The sequence below is a fragment of the Henckelia pumila genome, chromosome 4 (assembly GCF_033568475.1).
Source record: "Henckelia pumila isolate YLH828 chromosome 4, ASM3356847v2, whole genome shotgun sequence".
Classification (NCBI taxonomy): domain Eukaryota; kingdom Viridiplantae; phylum Streptophyta; class Magnoliopsida; order Lamiales; family Gesneriaceae; genus Henckelia; species Henckelia pumila.
The window spans coordinates 195,643,215-195,665,911 of record NC_133123.1 but is presented as its reverse complement, the minus strand read 5'-3'; the positions used below and the strand labels follow the sequence as shown (position 1 = coordinate 195,665,911).

The window sequence follows — 22,697 nt, the reverse complement described above, 5'->3', positions numbered from 1 at the left end:
ACCGCCGTTTCAAGCGCATAGCCCCAAAACGAAGGTGGAAGCTCAGTGAAGCTCATCATGGACCGAACCATGTCCAACAAAGTTTGATTACGACGCTCCGATACACCATTAAGCTGTGGTGTCATAGGAGGAGTCCACTGAGAGAGAATCCCATTCTCTTTTAGATAGTCCAAAAACTCGGTACTTAAGTATTCTCCACCTCGATCCGATCGAAGTGTTTTAATACTTTTACCTAGCTTGTTTTCTACTTCAGCCTTGAATTCTTTGAACTTTTCAAATGCTTCAGACTTATATTTCATTAAATATAAATACCCATACCTTGAATAATCATCAGTAAAGGTAATGAAGTAGGTGTGGCCATATTGAGTACCAACTCTAAATGGACCACAAACATCTGTATGGATCAAATTCAACAGATTTTGACTACGCTCAGGTTTCCCCTTAAAAGGAGATTTAGTCATTTTTTCTTTTAGGCAGGATTCACAAGTAGGTAGAGAGTTAATATCAGACATATCAAACATGCCCTCTCCCACTAGCTTGTTCATCCTCCTTGAGGAAATATGACCTAGCCTAGCGTGCCAAAGGTTTGCCGGGTTTTGGCTATCGATTTTCCTTTTGTTTGTTGTTGCCGGTTTATCAACATAATTTATTGGAACGTCTTTTAGTTTTAAGTTGTATAGATCGTTTTCAAGTTGTCCATTTCCAATCAAACATTCATACTTGTAAATATTGCAAATCTCATTCACAAAATTGCAAGAATAACCATCTCTATCAAGCATAGAAACAGAAATAATGTTTTTAATCAAATCCGGAACAAATAAAACATCTCTTAAAAGTAACTTAAAACCGTTCTGCAAAAATAAATAAACATCTCCCACAGCTTTAGCTTCAACTCTGGAACCATTTTCGAGCCTCAGCTGGGTCTCACCCATTCTAAGCCTGCGACTTCTTGTCATCACCTGCAAATCATTGCAAATATGAGATCCACATCCGGTATCCAATACCCAAGAAGTAGTATTAAGTAAAACATTTATTTCAATATAGAACATACCCTTCGCAGTTCGCAACTGCTCTAGATATTCCTTGCAGTTACGCTTCCAATGACCGGGCTTCTTGCAGTAATGGCAAACATCCTTGGATTTTTCCATGTTTGAAGCCTTTGTCTTGTACTTCTTCTCGGGTTCGATTTTCTTGGGTGGGGCAGAACGTTTTTTGCCCTTTGTACTTGGCCCCTTCTTAGCAGAAGAAGAGGAGCCCACCAAGAAAGCCGGTTTATCCTTCTTTAATGTGGATTCATATGTCACAAGCATATTGACCATCTCTTCAAGGGAGGCCTCTATCTTGTTCATATTGAAATTCACCACAAATCCGTCAAACGAAGAAGGAAGAGATAGAAGTAGTAAGTCCACGTTGAGTTCATGCTCCAACACCAAATCAAGGGTTACCAACTTCTGTATGAGCCAAATCACTCGTACCCCATGATCACGGACCGAAGTCCCTTCACGCATGCGACACGTCATTAGCTCCTTTACAGTAGCGAACCTTTCAGCCCTCGATTGAGCCCCAAAAAGTTCCTTGAGTTGAACGTGAATGTCAGCAGCATTCACGGTGTCCTCAAATCGCCTCTGGAGTTCATCAGACATCGAGGCTTGCATATAGCATTTGGTCTTGATATCATGGTCCCACCATGTATCAAGTTTGGCTAACTCTTCCGGACTTACGTCAGCTGGTGCTTCCTTCGGAGGAGATTTTTCTAACACGTAGAGCATCTTCTCCGAAGTCAAGACAATCTTCAACTTACGGAACCATTCCGTATAGTTTGCTCCAGTCAACTTATTTTGTTCGAGGATCGAGAAAAGTGGATTACGCGAATTCATCTTATGAAATACTGAAAAGAAACAGACAAATATCAGTGATTGTTTAAGCAATTTACTAAGACATAAAATAGGCGAAATTTATTTTATGAATCTCACTCCCACTATTTTAACGATTTCACTACCCTCTAGTGAAAATGGAAAACTGTTTTCCTTAGTGAGAACATGGAGTCCAATTGACAAACTATGGTCCCGAATAATATCAGCCAACCATAATTTTCAAAAGGTAGAGCCCAATTGCTTCCAAAGCAACCTCCACGTTTTTACCTCATGTCCAATAAGGGCCCAATAATATGACGCCGTTTATTGTGACATGTCAAGATGACCCATCAATATTAAGTTTTGATAGACGGTCGCCATGTGGATCCCCCAATAATATGAGCCGATCCCATGGGAGTTCCACCCAACTTACAACATGTGTCGATCCAATGTACAGCTTTTCGACGAACAGGCCCCCCCAATAATATGAGCCGGACCGTATCCGCGGGTAGCATCTCATACATTGATCGTTGATGGAAGGTAGAAACATTTAAACAAATTTAAATTTCCTTTATTTATCTTGATATCAATTTTAAATCATATTTAAAATGAGGGATTTTAATTTTGAAAATTTGTCTCATCATTTTTAAAATTTTGTATGCTTGCCGGATTCACACAATTTTGTCTAAAACATGCATACAACTATAATATCACATATTATATAGGATGATCGATTCCATTTCTAATCGACCCGTGGTTGCCAATCACGAGTCTTAGTCCAATCCTAGGTAATATGCAGTATGCAATGCAATCCTATTACATTGAGCTTTCAATTTACATTTCTTCTGTCTTTATTGTCTGCTGGGCCCACCTCCATCTTCAAATCTTGATCTCCCACTAAATCTAATGTATTTACAATAAATCACAATGACAAGTAGGGGATACATTTTCAAGGGGTGGGAACGAGCCATAAACCAAGCCCACTTTTATTACATATGACAATTCATATTGGGCCATAAACCAGACCCATTAATAAAACCAACAACAATAAAAACAAATGTAAATTCCTAACATACACCTACAAAATTGGTCATGGCAATCGATCATCCTTATCCAATAACATTTAATTCAAAATTAATTTATTGGATAACATGCAATGACAATTTAAATTTAAAAGGATAAAATCATATTTCATACATAAAATCTTATTTTACATACAAAATCATATTTTATCTTTTTATCAAATAAAATCATATTTTATCTATAAAATCCAATTTTATACATAAAATCATATTTTACTCAATATATCCATAAGATCATATCTTATCATCAATTGTACCAAAAATAATTAATTTCAAAATTCAATTTAACGGATAAAATATTTAAATTTTCCAAAAATTCAAATTTATCCAAAAATCAATTTTAAAATTTTCGGACTCGAACAATTCGATCCGACGCCTCGTGGACCAATCAAAAACAATTTTCGATCGAATCAAAAATAGAATTTTAACATATTAAAATTTAATTTAAAAATTAAAAAATTAATTTTTCCCGCGGGCCGCCCGGGACATTCCCGGGCTGCCCGCGCCCTAATGGGGTCGGGCCGGGCAGCCGGCTGCCCTTAGGGCAGCGACGATCGCTGCCCTGGGCAGCGCCGAGCGCTGCGCTGGGCAGCGCCGTGCGCCCCCCGGGCAGCGACCATCGCTTCCCCCCCGGGCAGCGATCCAATCGCTGCCCGGGTTTTTGCCCGAAATTTTTTTTATTTATTTTAAAATATTTATTTTGTTTTAAAAACCGAGGCTTAAAAATTTTTTGTACAATCGATTAATTTAATGATCTGAGCAACCTGGCTCTGATACCACTGTTGGAGAACGCGGCGATCAGATCAATTAGGATTGATACCCGGTGCAGCGGAAGTTTAAAATTTTTGTATGGAACGATTCCATAATAGATATCAACCTTACGATTAAATTGTGTGTGTGTAAAAATTAAATAACGATTATAAATTTTTACCTCAATCTCGAATCGATATTTTGGACACCAACAGATTGCTCTGCTCTTGTTGTATATCCCTGGAACTGATGGACGAACTGTTCTTCAATCAGGTCCACGAACGGATATTTAATCCCTATGATAGATTGCACTAGAAAATCTATCAGAAGTTTCTACGAAGAGATTAACGAATTTGATCCGTTAAACCAGACTGCAATTCAAAATTCACAGACTGGATTTTACCGAGCAGAGGGGAGAGGGGGTCGGCCACTTCAGAGAGAAAAATAGGGTTTTTTTCGAAAATTGTGACCTTGTTGTGTGTAATTTCTGTACTGCAATAACTTATTTATAATGTAGGCCACTAACAGCTTAGGGCCCATTAGTCATAAGTTCAAGCCTGACAAGCAAAGCCCGCATGTTCAGAAATTAATATAAACTTCATCGTGACTCCGATTGATAAACCGATTTCACCAATATGCACAGAAACCATTTCCGCACCTTTTAAAATCAAGATAAATTTTTCTGAATCCGAATTCAGTGGTTTCCAAAAATGTCCATCCCTATGTCATTTTAGGAAATCTTACTCCTCTACACATAATTAAGAAGTCCAACTTCTTTGTTCATTAAATTTAACTCTTTAAATTTAATTATCTCAACGGGGATTAAAAATCCATTACATTGTGTGACCCTCAATGGTTCAGGGATACAGTTAGCCGTGGGCTCACAACTCCTTGTGACTCGGAACAACAATTTCCGACTTGCCCATCGAATCATGGTAAGAGCGCCTAGCAACATCGCCCCATGATTCCCTAGGTATCACTGATAGTGCCTACAAGAACCAATAGATTTTGGTTAGCATACAGTACGGTCCCTTCATCCATATATCCCGATCGAATCAACAACCATTGGTATATCGAGAGTCGTTCGAGATTCGATAACTATGCAATACATCTTGAAGATCAAATAGTGACATCGCATGTGCTACTAAGAAACCATTTCTTAAACCACATCATGTACTCTGGCCAGAGATTCGTCACACTAATATCTCCTCAGATCGCATAGGATATCTACACTCGCAAGTATGTGGTGAATCCTTGACAACATAGCATCGACTCCTATATGTGTTGTAACTGTACCCAATCCCGACACCTGATGACCCCAATAGAGTCGATAAACGAGTCAAAGCACAGTACTAGCATATAGAGTCTCAATGATGTTTCAAGTAGTAAGGACTAATGGTGTACAACCAAAACCGCGGACTATATCCACTCGATAAGTGATAACCACTTGGAAAGTCCGGATAAGGTAGTTCGATCATTCATCATATGAATATCCATTTGCATGCTTCGAACATCTCTATGTTCCTTACCAATGAAACGTGGTACTCCGCATCGCAAATGCTAGTCTCAAACTCGAGCGATCCTTATCCTTATTATCGGACGGCTCAATCGACTAGGAATAGTTTAGAATATACAGTGACTATAAGATGTGTTTCATGATAGACATCTCCATGTTCTACCACATCTTACATACACTATAGTATATTCAAGGTCTTTATCAAAACAACAATAGTATATCACAATATAACAATATGAAGAAAGATAAAGTCATTGCCATTAATAAAAGTGTAAATAATATTAAACAAAATATTGTTTATACAAAGAGTCATCAAAGCCCTTAGCCACAAGTTGGCTCACCGGGCACCCACTCTTTCATTATGCAATAAACCCAAAATTATGATCAACATCATAAAAAGAAATTTTTAAAGTTGCAGAACTCCAACTTAGAAGTTAAATTTGTGCATGAAACCACACCTGCAGATTTGAAATAAAAAAGACAGTTAAACTTTATACTAAAAGATCGTATGAAGCATCAAGAATAGCACACTTTTGAAACTATACCCAGTACTTCTATTGTGCTAAGTTATTTTGGCAGCAAATTTCACAAATTTACATGAAACAACACCTGCATATTTGAAACCATACCCACTTTACATGCTTCTCATAAAACTTCCACAAAATTCAGTATAAATATTGAAGAGCATTCCAAACGATTTCCAACTTGACATGTCAAAAGTCAATGACTTTCTGCAACCTTTTAAGCCACGGTTTCTAAGTTTTCCCAACATAATTCATCTAATTATTCCAGTAGATTAGTAAGGCAAGCAACATGAGACCATAAGATTCTCCATAAAGTTCTCCAAAACGGTTTAGTTCAACCTACCTCAAAACAACCAACACATTCATATTCATGTAATAACAGCTACCAACAATAATAAAATACTCGGTCTTATAAAATTTTATAAGAAAATTAATCATATATATACAAATTTAATGGAATTTTTAGACATATCACAATCAAACATCAGCAAACCAAATACATTTCACAATCAAACATATTCCAACAGCATAAGGAGATTCATCTTCAAGCACTTGTTTCATGACATGCATAATACACTCAAACACCATTTTCACTCTCTCAAACCAGTTGATATATAAAAGCTAATCGGAACATGAGTTACGGGCCATAGGGTACTGGAATCCAAAAGTAAATTATATGTCATTTTTTTTGTGACGTGGGAACCCGCAGCCGCTACCTTCGGTGCGCACTAGGTAAACCCCCGGACTAACGAAATAGTCTGCAAACTACATTAGCCAGGTAAACCACACTAGGCAAGTCTTGTGTGACAGGCTAGTCCAAGAAGGTGCTGGTAGGGGGAATCGAACTCCTGACCTCTGGCCAAAAGTTCACCTACTCCACCAACTTGAACACCCCCTTAGGGGCAATTATATGCCATTTTATTTTAACAAACCGTGCTGCAAGAATATGTCACAAGATCCATTTCTTCCACTGATTTTAGAAAAATTTAAAACCCATCAATTCAAATTTTGGTATTTTTTGGAAAAATAAGTTTTTTAGTCCAGTAACTTTACCTTTTTTGGGTTTTGGTCCATTGACTTTTCCGTTGTGGGTTTTGGAACACTAACTTTGTATTTTCAGTATTTTTTGGTCCAACTGCATACACGTCAGCTTCTAATTGGTCCACGTCATCATTTTGTACCAATCAGAAGTTGACACGTATGGAGTTGGACCAAAAAATATTGAAAATGCAAAGTTAGTATACCAAAATCTACATCGAAAAAATTAATGGACCAAAACCAAAACATGGACAAGTTAATGTACCAATTAAAACTTATTTTTTTGTATTTTTAATTTTGATATACTAGTGTTGTGAACTTGATTTAAAACCACCGAGAAATGAAATTATCCAAACATAAATTTGAAATATGTTTAGGCCAGCACAAGAGCTATCAAATGACGTACATCCCTATAAATAAACATGTATCAAATAACACAATGTTTCTAGTGAAGCATAATTCAGATGGTTAAACACAGATGATTAAAAACTCAAAATGATGAAAGTCATGTATATACCTAATCATAGATATGATCTCGCATGCATTCAGCCAACCTCATGAGCGCACCTCATAAATTTCTTCCCTAGAGTACTATGATTTTGTGAACTCTAGACACATAAATTATATTAGTAAAACCAACTATTAATGAATTTGTAAAATGATATACAGATAAATTCAAATTATCTAATATAAGAAAGATAATAGTACCATCGATCGTAGTAAAATCCACTCGATATTTGAAACTTTGTCAGTAATCTGTTTCATAAATCTTACTGCGTAATAACCACATTGTTTCACATCTAGTTGTCGAGGAGTCTATATTAAAAATGTAAAATTGTTAACGAACAATATACCAATATTAGAAAATCAGCTGAGTACAGAATTACACATACCTGTATTACTTCCCATTACATATTTTTTCTTCCTTTTCTCCCCTTATTTGAATTTAACAATCTCAACGCCCTTCATATATACATTGATAAGAGTTGATGAATGAATGTTTTGTTGACTAAATTGAACGCTTAATGAAAACGGAATATGAAATCATATTTCCTCACATATTTCCAATCCTCATCGCGAATGCGATGACTTTGGGAATCTAGCAAATAGACGACCTCTTTGTAAGGTTTTATGATAGTGAGAATCCAATGATACCTACGTACAAACACATAATTATTATTGTAAATAATTCATTAAATTTTCAAAAATACAATAGAAAATGGTATTGTACGTAATTTTTACTTACCCGCGGAGACTATTTGGCATCAAAATCAATTGATTCACAGATGCATCACTCAGACTATTTGCTAAAACACTCGCTCTCAGGTTCAATCGTTCAGTTTTACCTATTTTGTCTTGTGAGTGTGTGTGTATGTGTGTGTGTTTTTTTGGTGAATATGAGATGCTATATAATGTATGGATTTCAGATTAGAAAAAAAAGGCTAAATCCACATAATAAATTTATGGATTTCAAAATCCCAAATCCATCGGGTTTCCAACAAATTCTATAGGGGATTTGAGCTGAGGATTTTAAATCCAAATCTCTTGTCCCAAGGGACCCTAAGAATGAAAATACTTACTTTTGCTAGAATGATAGGGAAATTTGAGAGCTAGAATGATTATTTCAAAATATTTTTTCACAATTCAAAATCATATCGATCACGAATTAATTATTTAAGGACAAAATATCGAATCCAATAACTTTAGATTGAATCGCTGCCCAGGGCAGCGATCGTCGCTGCCCACCTCCATGTGGGTAGCCCTGTCCCACGTGGAGGCGGGGCTGCCCGGGAATGTCCCGGGCAGCCCGGAAAATAAAAATTTGTTTTTTTATTGGAATTTGAAATTTTTGAAATTTTAGTTTTTGGTCCGATCGAAAATTGTTTTTGATTGGTCCACGAGGCATCAGATCAAATTGTTTGAGTCCGAAATTTTTAAAATTGATTTTTGGATAAATTTGAATTTTTGGAAAATTTTAAATTTTATCCGTTAAATTAGATTTTATAAAATTAATTATTTTGGTACAATTGATGATAAGATATGATCTTATGAGAATATTAGATAAAATTTGATTTTATCTTTTTTAATTATGATGCCATTGCATGTTATCCAATTATTTAATTATTGAATTAATTATTGGATAAGAGGATGATCGATTGTCATGACCAATATTGTAGGTGTATGTTAGGTTGTTTACATTTGGTTTTATTGTTGTTGGGGTTTATTAATAGGCTTGTTTTATGGCCCAATTTGAATTGTCATTTGTAATAAAAAGTGGGCTTGGTTTATGGTCCGTTCCCATCCTTAAATATGTATCCCCTACTTGCCATCGAAATTTATTGTAAATTTATTAGACGTAGTGGGAGATAAAGATTTGAAGACAATGGTGGGCCCAACAGACAATAAAAACCGAAGAAATGTAAATTGGAAGCTCAATGTAATAGGATTGCATTGCATACCTGCATATCACCTAGGATTGGACTTAGACTCGTGATTGGCAACCACGGGTCGATTAGTTATTGGGGTCGATCATCCTTTAAATAATATATGATATTATTGTTATATGCATGTTTAAACTAAATGGTATGAATCCCGCAAGCATACAAATACTAAATGATGAGACAGTTTTCAAAATTAAAAATCCCTCATTTTAAATATGATTTAAAATTGATATCAAGATAAATAAAGAGAATTTAAATATTGTTTAAATGTTCCTACCTTTCATCAACGATCAATGTATGAGATGCTACCCGCGGGCACGGTCCGGCTTATATTATTAGGGGGGCCCGTTCGTCGGAAAGCTGTACATTGGATCGACACAAGTTGTAAGTTGGGTGGAACTCCCATGGGATTGGCTCATATTATTGGGGATCCACATGGCGACCGTCCATCACAACTTAATATTGATGGGTTATCTTGACATGTCACAATAAACGGCGTCATATTATTGGGCCCTTATTGGACATGAGGTAAAAACATGGGGATTGCTTTGGAAGCAATTGGGCTCTACCTTTTGAAAATTATGGTTGGCTGATATTATTCGGGACTATAGTTTGTCAATTGGACTCCATGTTCCCACTAAGGAAACAAGTTTCCCGTTTTCACTAGAGGGTAGTGAAATCGTTAAAATAGTGGGAGTGAAATTCATAAAATTAAATCTCGCCATATTTTATGTCTTAGTAAATTAATTAAACAATCACTGATTATTGTCTGTTTCTTTTCAGTATTTCATTACAATGAATTCGCGCAATCCACTATACTCAATTCTCGAACAAAACAAATTGACTGACGCAAACTATACGGAATGGTTCCGTAAATTAAAGATTTTTCTAAACTCGGAGAAAATTTTCTACGTGTTAGAAAAGAATCCTCCAAAGGAATCACCGGCTAATATAAGTCTGGAAGAATTGGAAAAACTTGATCAATGGTGGGACCATGATATCAAGGCTAAATGCTATATGCAAGCTTCAATGTCTGATGAACTCCAGAGGCGATTTGAGGATGCCGTGAATGCTGCTGACATACACATGCACCTCAAGGAACTTTTTGGAGCTCAGTCAAGGTCGGAGAGGTATGCCACCGTCAAAGAGCTCATGACATGCTACATGCGAGATGGGACTTCTGTCCGTGAGCATGGGGTACACATGATTGGGCTAATTGAGAAGTTGGTAAGACTCGATTTGACATTGGAGCATGAATTGAATATGGACTTATTGCTTCTTTCACTTCCTTCATCGTTTGACGGATTTGTGGTGAACTTCAATATGAACAAGATAGAGGCCACCCTTGAAGAGATGGTCAATATACTTGTGTCTTATGAGGCTACATTAAAGAAGGAAAAACCGGTACTCTTGGTTGGCTCCTCTTCTTACTCCAAGAAGGGGCCAAGTGGAAAGGGTAAGAAACGTTCTGCCCCACCCAAGAAAATTTTACCAAAGAAGAAGGGCAAGACAAAAGCTTCAAACGTGAACATATCTGAAGATGTTTGCCATCACTACAAGAAACCCGGTCATTGGAAACGTAACTGCAAGGAATACCTCGAGCAGTTGCGAACTTCAAAGGGTATGTTTTACATTGAAATAAATGTTTCACTTAATACTACTTCTTGGGTATTGGATACCGGATGTGGATCTCACATTTGCAATGATTTGCAGGTGATGACAAGAAGTTGTAAGCTTAGGATGGGTGAGACCCAGCTGAGGCTCGAAAATGGTTCCAGAGTTGAAGCCAAAGCAGTGGGAGACGTTTATTTAGTTTTGCAGAACGATTTTAAGTTACTTTTGAGAGATGTTTTATTTGTGCCAGATTTGATTAAAAACATTATTTCTGTTTCTATGCTTGATAGAGATGGTTTTTTTTGCAATTTTGTGAATGAGATTTGCAATATTTACAAGAATGAATGTTTAATTGGAAATGGAAAACTTGAAAACGATCTATATAACTTAAAATTAAAAGACGTTCTAATTAATTATGTTGATAAACCGGTAACAACAAATAAAAGAAAAAACGATAGTCAAAACCCAGCAAACCTTTGGCATGCTAGACTAGGTCACATTTCCTCCAGGAGGATGAACAAGGTAGTGGGAGAGGGCATGTTTGATATGTCTGATATTAACTCTCTACCTACTTGTGAGTCCTGCCTAAAAGGAAAAATGACTAAATCTCCTTTTAAAGGAAAACCTGAGCGTAGTCAAAATCTGTTGGATTTGATCCATACAGATGTTTGTGGTCCATTTAGTATTAGTACTAAATTTGGACACATCTACTTCATTACCTTTACTGATGATTTTTCTAGGTATAGGTATTTATATTTGATGAAATATAAGTCTGAAGCATTTGAAAAGTTCAAAGAATTCAAGGCTGAAGTAGAGAACAAACTAGGAAAAAGTATTAAAGCACTTCGATCGGATCGAGGTGGAGAATACTTAAGTACCGAGTTTTTGGACTATCTAAAAGAGAATGGGATTCTCTCTCAGTGGACTCCTCCTATGACACCTCAGCTTAATGGTGTTTTGGAGCGTCGCAATCGAACTTTGTTGGACATGGTTCGATCTATGATGAGCTTCACTGAGCTCCCACCTTCGTTTTGGGGCTATGCGCTTGTAACGGTGGTATTGTTGTTGAATAATGTCCACACTAAAGCAGTAGATAAAACTCCATATAAGTTATGAAATGGCAAAGCTCCTAAGTATTCGTACTTGAGGATTTGGGGATGTCCTGCTTACGTGAAGCGGACAGTAGGAGATAAGTTGGATAGTCGATCCACCTTATGTTATTTTGTAGGGTATCCGAAGAATTCAATCGGATATTATTTCTATCATCCTACTGAAACAAAAGTGTTTGTTTCGAGGAATGCCACCTTCATGGAGAAGGAGTTCTTAATTGACAAGAAAGGCGAGATGATAGAACTCGAAGAAATTCGAGAAGAACCCGAGATACAAAATAACGATCCTACACCTCAGGAACCATTGATTGACACGCCTATTCCTAGAAGATCCGAGAGAACTTCTAGACCTCCTATTCAATATGGTCTTCTTCTTGAAGGGGATCAAAGTGAACCCGACATTGGATGTGATCCAAGAAACTTCAAGGAAGAAATTTCTGATGCGGATTCGAATTTATGGCTTGATGCTATGTAGTCGGAAATAGACTCGATGCATACCAACAAAGTTTGGTTTTTAGTAGATTCTCCCGATGGAATTGTTCCAATAGGGTGTAAATGGATCTACAAGAGAAAACTTGGGCCTGATGGTAAGGTACTGACCTACAAGGCACGATTGGTCTCAAAAGGTTATACTCAAAGACAAGGAGTTGACTATGATGAAACCTTTTCACCAGTTGCAATGTTCAAGTCCATAAAAATCCTTATTGCCATAGCAGCTTGGTATGACTATGAGATATGGCAAATGGATGTGAAGACTGCATTTCTTAATGGAAACATTAAGGAAGAGATTTATATGATGCAGCCCGAGGGATTCACATCTATGGGAAGTGAGCATAAGGTATGCAAGCTTCAGAGATCAATATATGGTCTCAAACAAGCATCAAGAAGTTGGAACCAGAAATTTGATGAAACAATAAAGGACTTTGGTTTCATCAAAAACCCGGAGGAACCGTGCGTGTACAAGAAAGTAGTTAAGGATGCGGTGACGTTCTTAGTGCTTTATGTTGATGACATCCTACTCATTGGGAATGACGTAGGGATGTTGCAGTCAACAAAGATATGGTTATCAGGTAGATTCTCGATGAAGGATTTGGGTGAGGCCTCCTATATTCTAGGGATACAGATCTATAGAGATAGACTTAAGAGAATGATAGGACTCACTCAAGAAACCTACATCGACACTATATTGAAAAGGTTTTCAATGGATGAGTCCAAGAGAGGACATCTACCTATGTGTCATGGAGTTTCTCTATCCAAGTCTATGTGTCCCAAGACTGATGAAAAGATAGAGAAAATGACACACATACCATATGCGTCAGCCATAGGTAGTATTATGTATGGGATGATATCTACCAGACCGGATGTAGCCTTTGCTCTGAGTGTCACGAGCAGATATCAGGCCAACCCCGGTCAAATGCATTGGAAAGCCGTGAAGGATATTCTTAAGTACTTGAGAAGGACTAAGAATATATTCATGGTTTATGGAGGAAGAGAATTGAAATTGGAAGGCTATACCGACTCTAGCTTCCAAAGCGATGTAGATGACTCAAAGTCAACCTATGGATTTGTATTCATGCTCAATGGCGGTGCTGTCTCTTGGAAAAGTTCCAAGCAGGACACCACAGCGGATTCCACCACTGAGGCAGAATACATTGCAGCATCAGCTGCTGCTAAAGAGGCCGTTTGGATGAGGAATTTCATCCAAGAGTTGGGTGTCATTCCTGAAGCTGTTGGTCCAGTACCGGTGTACTGTGACAACACTGGTGCCGTTGCTGAGGCAAAGGAACCAAGGTCTCATCAAAGATCCAAACACATATTGAGGAAATACCACATCATCTGGGAGATTATGAAAAGAGGAGACATCACTGTCGAGAGAGTGGCCTCTACAAATAATATCGCTGATCCACTTAATAAGCCCTTGCCAGGACCATTGTTTGACAAACATCGCGAAACAATGGGATTAAGTAGTATGACTAGTTGGCTTTAGGGCAAGTGGGAGATTGAGAGAGTGAGTGCCCGGTTAGCCAACTTGTGGCTAAGGGATTTTGTGACTCTATGTATAAACAATGTTTTTTTAATATAATTTACATTCATTAATGGCATTTTCTTTATCTTTCTTCATATTGTTATATTGTGATATACTATTGTTGTTTTGATAAAGACCTTGGATATACTATAGTGTAAGTAAGATGAGATAGTGAATAAAGAGAGATCACTATTATGAAACACATCTTATAGTCACTGTATATTCTAAACAGTTCCTAGTCAATTGAGCCGTCCGCTAATAAGGATAAGGATCGCTCGAGATTGAGACTGGCATTTGTGATGCCAAGTACCACGTTTCATTGGTAATGAACATAGAGATGTTCAAAGCACGCAAATGGATATTCATATGATGGATGATCGAACTACCCTATTCGGACTTTCCAAGTGGTTATTATTATTTGAGTGGATAAGTCCGCGGTTTTGGTTGTACATCATTAATCCTTACTACTTGCAACATCATTGAGACTCTATATGCTAGTACTGTACTTTGACTCGTTTACCGACTCTATGGGGTCATCAGGTGTCGGGATTGGGTACAGTTACGACACATATAGGAGTCGATGCTTTGTTGTCAAGGATTCACAACATGCTTGCGAGTGTGTATATCCTATGCGATCTGAGGAGATATTAGTGTGACAAATCTCTGACCAGAGTACTCGATGTGATTTAGGTTACTTGGTTTCCTAGTAGCACATGCGATGTCACTATTTTATCTTCAAGATACGTTGCATAGTTATCGAATCTCGAACGACTCTCGATGTACCAATGGTTGTTGATTCGATCGGGATATATGGATGAAGGGACTGTACTGTACGCTAACTAAAACTTACTGGTTCTTGCAGGCACTATCAGTGATACCTAGGGAATCATGGGGCGATGTTGCTAGACGCCCTTACCATGATTCGTTGGGTAAGTCGAAAATCGTTGTTCCGAGTCACAAGGAGTTGTGAACTCACGACTAGCTGTATCCCTGAACCATTGAGGGTCACACAAGTAACGGATTACTAAACCCTGTTGAGATAGTTAAATTAAAAGAGTTAAATTTAATGAAAGAGAAGTGGGACTTCTTAACTAAAGGGAGTGGAATTTCCTAAAGTGACATAGGGATGGACATTTTTGGAAATCACTGAATTCGGATTCAAAAAAATTATCTTGACTTTAAAAGGTGCAGAAATGGTTTCTGTGCACATTGGTGAAATCAGTTTATCAATCGGAGTCATGATGAATTTTATATTAATTTCTATAATAACAGGCTTGGCTTGTTGGTCTTAAGTTATGGATTATGGGCCCTAAGGAGTTAGAGTCCTAATAGAGATATAACTTAATCCAGTCTAAAAATTATATATAAATATATGTGTAGTGTTCGAAAATCAAAAGAAGATTCATCTTGGAGTTTTCGAAAAACACACTAAATATTCTAAGGGGATTTTCGAAATCCTCTACTCCTTTTTGAGAAAATTCAGTCTGTGATTTTTCTGAAAAATTACATTCTGAATTGACAGATCAAATCTGTTTAATCTCTTCGATAAACATCTGATTGATTTCTAGTGCAATCAATCAGAAGGTTTTAGTTTTCTGTTCGTGGACCTAATTCCGGAGATTGATCAAGCGAGTCATCGGTTCCCGGGATTTACAACAAGAGCAGATTAAATCTGTTGGAGTCCACTAATCAAGCCATTGCTAGAAGAGGTAAAATATTAATTATTATTATTATTATTATTATTTTACTTGCATAATTTAATCGTTAGGATTTGATATTCATGATATGGAATTGTTTCATATAAAATTTTAAACTTCCGCTGGACCGGGTATCAGATCGATTTGATCGTGAGAGCGACACGTGTTCCAACAGAACTGTAGTAACCCAGATCCCATTTTAAGATAATAATATGTTAAACATGATTAAGGATTAGTAATTAACCAATTCCGGGGCTTAATCGGACTTCAGAATTTAGAATTTGACTTTCAATATTTTGGCCAGTTCGGACGATCCGAAGAGGACTTCGGACGATCCGAACTTAGCAAGCCGGGGACTCTGAAGAGGACATGTTGACTTCGGAGTTAAGGCATGTTTGGAAGGTCCGAAGTAGGATCGGACGGCTCGAACTTCACCTGTGCCAAGTAGGCAGGATTACTCAGCCATGATTTTTGACAAGTGTCAAATTTAGGACACTTCGGACGACCCGAAGTGGCGATCGGACAGTCCGAACTTGACGTATCTTGCATGCAGGCAGTGAGTTGGATCGGACGATCCAAACTCAGGTTCGGAGGATCCGTAACGGCGGTGACATGTATGTCTGACTACTCTGGTGTACTAGACGAGTGTGGTTGCACCCAAAGGTTGCCGTGCGGTGGCAGCACTCATGTGGCGCCGGTACTGAGCATGACTTTTCAGATGACCCTTTAGCAGTCATCATGTTGCATGCATCATATATATACATGTACTCATGTTTATGTACTGGGCGTTAGCGCATACATCCTGGTTATTATCTTGGACACCCTATTCCACATGGCAGGTCGCAGGATGGACGGAGCCGGTAGCTCGAGGCAGAACTAGGGAGCCGGAGCTTTTCAGGGGATTTTATACAGCAGGATTTGTTTAGCTGTATAAATGTTTTAGACAGTTTACTTTAATATTTTTGATATGGTTGTATCACTACAGTATTAAGCCTAGACTTGTTTTACTAAGCTAATATGTAAATTATGGATTATGTTTCCGCACGTTTTACTCTGTTAAGTATTTTTGCTGTATTAAGTTTAATGCATGCTATTAGTTTCCAGTTAGTAGGTGATTCCATGCAAGGTTACTACAAGAACCACATAGTGAGTTCCATGTTGGAGAAATTAACATCCAGCAGGAACCAGATCAAGAAGTAATAAGATACCACTACATCAAACTCCTTATGAAAAAACTGTTTTAGATCCGATACATCCTTATATGGTTATATTAAACCTTGATGTTCTGGACTTCAAAAACAGAGAAGATCAAATAGAAGATTGGACGTCAGCTATGAGAATAGCAGCAGGAACTTTATATCTCAATAAAGAAGGATTTATCAAACTTCTGGAAATGAGTCTAATGGGATCTGTTAAGATAGCTTGGAAAATGACTATGCCAGAGACTAAAAAATCAGTCTTAGCAGGAGAATATCTAAGTGAAATTGGAGGAAGAATGGCCACCCTATTTAAGGAATAATTTATAGGAGTGGATTATTTTAACAATCAAGATACAGATAAGAAAAGAAGATATACTCAAGCCCTGTATAGTCTTGAATTACACGATATCTGTTTAGTTGATGAATACATTATGTTATTCACTAAATACAGATGGAATTCGGGATTCGAGGAAAATATAGCTATTCAGCTATTTTTTGCAAAGATGCCAAGTCCCTAGAGAGAATGCTGATAAAAGAATACGTTCCAGGTAATCTAGATACTTTGGCAAGACGAGCCTCTTTTCTTAAAGGAAAATTGGAAGAATGGTGCCATATGACAGCATTACAAAATAACTACAAAAAGATAAGGGGTATTAATAAGCATACTCCTTTATGCTATAGAGAAAATGATCTCCCTACGATTATTGGGAATAAATCACAGGAATTTAAGATGAAGAAATTCAGAAATAATCCATACAATAAAAAAATGAGAAGTTCTTGGAAACAAAGAACATTTTGGTCCAAACAAAAGGCCAGATCTTATAGATCGGGAAAAAAAGTGGACCTAAGAACATCCCCAGCAACAAGCTCATCGCAAAGCAAGGGAAGAACACAATCTAGAAGAACTTTCAGAAGAACTCATATAAGAGCAAGTGAAAGTTTCAAGGATTGCAACTGCTGGACATGTGGAGCAAGAGGACATATATCTACAAATTGTCCAGAAAACAAAAAAAGAGGAGTTAAACTCTTTGATGCAACACCGGATATGGATGATGCAATCTTCTTTCAAGATCTAGTCCAAGTATATAAGTTTGAGGATATCCCCTCAGATGAAAGCATATACAAAGAAGAGATACTGTTTAGCCAAGAAGGATCTGATGATGAAACAGAATCAGAATCAGACTAAATAAGAAGTGTTTCGACATGAAACACATGAGAGTTTGGCTGGGTTTTATAGTCAAACCAAGATATCTGATAATATGGTCCAAAGGATTATGAGAGAAAATCCAACGTTACAAAAGTACCAAGGATTTTTGGCAGGTCAAGTAGAAAGAGTCTTAGGAAACCTAGGGTTTAGACAAAGAAGACATCATTTGATTTACAAAGTATCCAGAAGGGAATGACAATACCTATGGAATTGACAAGTAATAAAATAGAGATGCAGTTAATTCCTTTTGAAGAAATAAGAGAGGAATTGCAAAAGCTAAAAAATGAGGTAGCAAGGACGATGTCTGGGATTCATTTGGAGCAATCCAAAATAATGATCAAGGCAACTTTTAAAGAAGGAATAGATTCACCCATAGATATCGTAGTATGTGATAAAAGAATGGAGAATATTCAAGATGATGTTCTGGTACTATCTCAGGAAATCTATGAGCAAGAAAAGTTGTAGGAGTTATTTATCCAAGAATAGCCTATAATTTAGCTGACAGAGACTTTAGTCGAGCATTGACGTTGCATCAAAACTTCAAGGAAAAAATATTAATGAACGAAGGTAATATGTCATATTCTATTACATATCAAATTTCATATGCCCTTTCTAATACTCACCATTCTGAATTATTTATTAGAAATGAGTTTATTGAAATCCCAAAGATTTTTGGAAAGGTTTCTCAAGCAATATACCCGGAAAAGAATCGAGTTTCCTTTAACAATCTCATTACATATTTTTTCTTTCTTTTCTCCCCTTATTTGAATTTAACAATCTCAACGCCTTTCATACATACATTGATAAGAGTTGATGAATGAGTGTTTTGTTGACTAAATTAAACGCTTAATGAAAAGGGAATATGAACTCATATTTCCTCACATATTTCTAATCCTCATCGCGAATGCGATGACTTTGGGAATCTAGAAAATAGACGACCTCGTTGAAAGGTTTTATGATAGTGAGAATCCAATGATACCTATGTACAAACACATAATTATTACTGTAAATAATTCATTAAATTTTCAAAAATACAATAGAAAATGGTATTGTACACCCGCGGAGACTATTTGGCATCAAAATCAATTGATTCACAGATGCATCACTCAGACTATTTGCTAAAACACTCGCTCTCAGGTTCAATCGTTCAGTTTTACCTATTTTGTCTTGTGAGTGTGTGTGTGTTTTTTTGGCGAATATGAGATGCTATATAATGTATGGATTTCAGATTAGAAAAAAAGGCTAAATCCACATAATAAATTTATGGATTTCAAAATCTCAAATCCATCGGGTTTCCAAGCAATTCTATAGGGGATTTGAGCTGAGGATTTTAAATCCAAATCTCTTGTCCCAAGGGACCCTAAGAATGAAAATACTTACTTTTGCTAGAATGATAGGGAAATTTGAGAGCTAGAATGATTATTTCAAAATATTTTTTCACAATTCAAAATCATATCGATCACGAATTAATTATTTAAGGACAAAATATCGAATCCGATAACTTTAGATTTAGATATAAAAATTAAAAGTAGAGTACAAGAAGCTAATTTACTATTCTGTACTATAATAATAATAATAAGGAAAAATTGCAATTTTGGTCATGTATGTTTGTCACTTTGTGATTTTGGTTTTTTAATTTTTTATATTTCAGTTTTAGTCCTTTATGTTCCGATTTTTTGTAATTTAGGTTCTTTTTCTTCGAAAATGCTGACGTGACACTATACACGTCAGCTCCACATCAGCACTGGATTGGTGCCACATCAACGCCACATCGGAAAAAGGACTAAAATTGCCAAAAATATAAAGATAGCGGACTAAAACTGAAATTTGAAAATATAGAGGACCGAAATCGCAAAGTGACAAACATACAGGTCCAAAAAAGCAATTTTTCCTAATAATAATAAATGCACGTTAACTAAATTTTAATCCTTTATTGACTTGTTTCATTTCAACACATAATAAAAAGACATGAAAATTTATGAATGCTCCAACCTTTTATTCACATTATTGCAAAAAATAATTAAAAAAAACACCGCGAAAACTTTTCAAGTCATGATTGATACAACCTTTATAAAGAAAGAAATAAATAAAAATTAAAACAAATAAAAATGATTAATTTAACATGAATTAATTATGTTTAATTAGTTTATTGCACCACAAACCCTTCGAATGATCCCATTTTGGCCCAAGAGCAGTTCAATCTCGCTCATTTTAACCATGGCGTTTGCGAAATCGGAGTAAAAAGTTTGTTGATTCCTACTGTACTCGGAAACAATACTGTCGGCAGATCCACCATTGAAAAGAACTTGATCCGAGTGAAGAAGACCCTTTCTCTGCATCAGGTTCTTGTAGTAGTTATTGTCAAAAGAATTCGGGGTCACGAGATCTAGCGGCGCCAAGTTCTCGTCACCACCATTTTGCGGACATTGGCGTCTGCGAGTGCTAGCGAAGCCGGCATCAATATCTGTCCCATTGCTGTATATGCGAGTGCGAAAATTTTGGCATTGGGATTGGCCTAGTGTGTGAGCTCCTGCATGCATTAAACATTAATTAGCTAGTTTATATATCAATATTCAAGAAATTATATTTTTGAGATTGTACGTACTTGATATATATATATAATAAAGTTCATTGGCTTCCCTTCCACAAATAAAAAATATATTTACCTGATAGGGCAACCATGTCTCTTTCATTAAGATTTTTATTTTCGAAGAGAGCATTGATGACATTGAGATCATGAAAAGGGGCGGGAAGATCACTGTTAGCTCGGGAAAAACTGGCCGTGGTCGAGTCCCTTCTGCCGAGTCTCACATTCCACGACGGGCCGCCAACCTTAATTTTATGATACAATATGCATTTTAATTTGGTGAGAATTAATTAAACATGCATGCATGCAAAATATAAACATTTCTTACTGCGACGGAGGCATCTCGAGCTGCCAAAGTCAGTATGTCTGCGCAAGAAACGACTCCAGGACATATACCCTCGACCGCACTTTTTGCAGCGTCTATGACTTCATAGCCTCTTGCTGATCTTACATTGGGGAATGCAGTCTTCTCACCTTGAAAGTTAGCAGTGTCGTCTAGCAAGATCGACGCGTCGCATCCCTGGACAAAGCAATCGTGGAAATGGAGGCGAATGAGTGAGGCTGCCATGCGACGCTCACGAGATATGGCCTGCCTGATGGAGGTTCGGATCGTAGTGACTGCATTTGGACAAGTTGTGTCGTAAAATGTGGGCGATAATTGAGCATTAAAGCAAGGGAAAAATAAGACTAAAACGATAATTGTATCAAATGAATTTAAAAAACGTCCCATAATTGAAAATATTTTGAATCTTGAATTAAATGAATAAAAGAATATTGAAAATTGAGTTTTGCAAAACTGAGAATTAAGTTGATGAATGAGGAGGAGGGATTTTCGTGAAGAATTTATAGGAAATGAAACAAAGAGTCGCTCTCGGCAGCTAACGCGTTCGCATATATAAAAATTTGACATTATTTTTTCGTTTTTGGGATTTTGAAAATTCAACTCTTTTCACATAGTGGAATCGGTCTTTTGACTTCAATTTATATTATATCACCGAACTATCTAACATGAAGTTGTCCATCTATATTCAAATACGTATGTTGCATGTATTAAAATGTATTTAAAAAATAAATCAAAACACCACTCAATATTTCAAAATGAGAGGAACAATATGTTGTTTTTCTTTATTTTTCTTAGAAATATTTTAATCTGAGTAATATATATTTATTTTCGTCACATAAGCCATGTTGGAGAGAATCAATATGTATCAAGTAAATAATATTCAATTTATTTAGTGTAAAAAAGAGAGATAAAAAAAATATCCAAGTTATGAGGTGGAAACCAAATATTAATGAATAACTTACATGCCTAAAATATACAAAACAGACAACAACTTGACATAATTAGTACAAGTTTTCCCTGTTTCGTGTGACATATTCTTTATTTCGATGTAGCTTTTATTTCACTGTTGATACAATATTTGACTTATTAAGCATGTTATTTTACAAAACACAAATAAATTAATTAAAGTTATTTGGCTAAACTTATTAAAAAGAGCTTATAAGCTTCTAGTACTTAAAAGCTGTTTTACGAGCTTATAAACTGTTAGAACTTATTTTAAAAATAAGTTGTTAAAGTGTTTGGATAAACTTATTTTAAACAACTTAAAGATGTTGATATGTTTGGTATTATAAAATCTTTTTATTGTCAAATTTACCAAAAAAATGTATAATTCTATGAAAATAAAATTTTGAGTTATACACATACGAAAATAGTTTTAGAATAAACATATATTAAAAAATAAATTTTTTTTAATATTTTACTTTAGAAAAATTTATGTGATTTGTAATTTTTTTAAAAAATAATATTTAATATTTAATGGGTGGAGGATATGATAGAGATTTATGAAAATATTCAAGGATATTTTAGAGAGATAGAATATTAAAATAAGATCTTTTCGAAAAAGGTACCTCCCCCTTGCTTTTTTTAAAAACAACTTATAAGCTGTCAAACAACTTATAAGTTGTTTTTAAAAATTTTTGCCAAACAAAATTTGAGAGCTTAAAAGCTCTAAAACAACTTATAAGCTGTTTGCAAGAGCTTTTAAGCTCTC

General features: G+C 36.2%; 1 protein-coding gene across 1 annotated transcript; it reads right to left on the bottom strand.

The window, feature by feature from the left end:
* Positions 1–20,020: 20,020 nt before the first annotated feature.
* Positions 20,021–21,438, bottom strand: LOC140863187 (lignin-forming anionic peroxidase-like). Its single transcript, XM_073266407.1, has 3 exons — positions 20,972–21,438; positions 20,723–20,888; positions 20,021–20,586 (listed from the first exon to the last, which is right to left on the bottom strand). Exons 1-3 carry the CDS (start codon positions 21,371–21,373, stop codon positions 20,198–20,200), a joined length of 957 nt encoding a protein of 318 aa, XP_073122508.1. The 5' UTR covers positions 21,374–21,438; the 3' UTR covers positions 20,021–20,197.
* Positions 21,439–22,697: the final 1,259 nt, after the last annotated feature.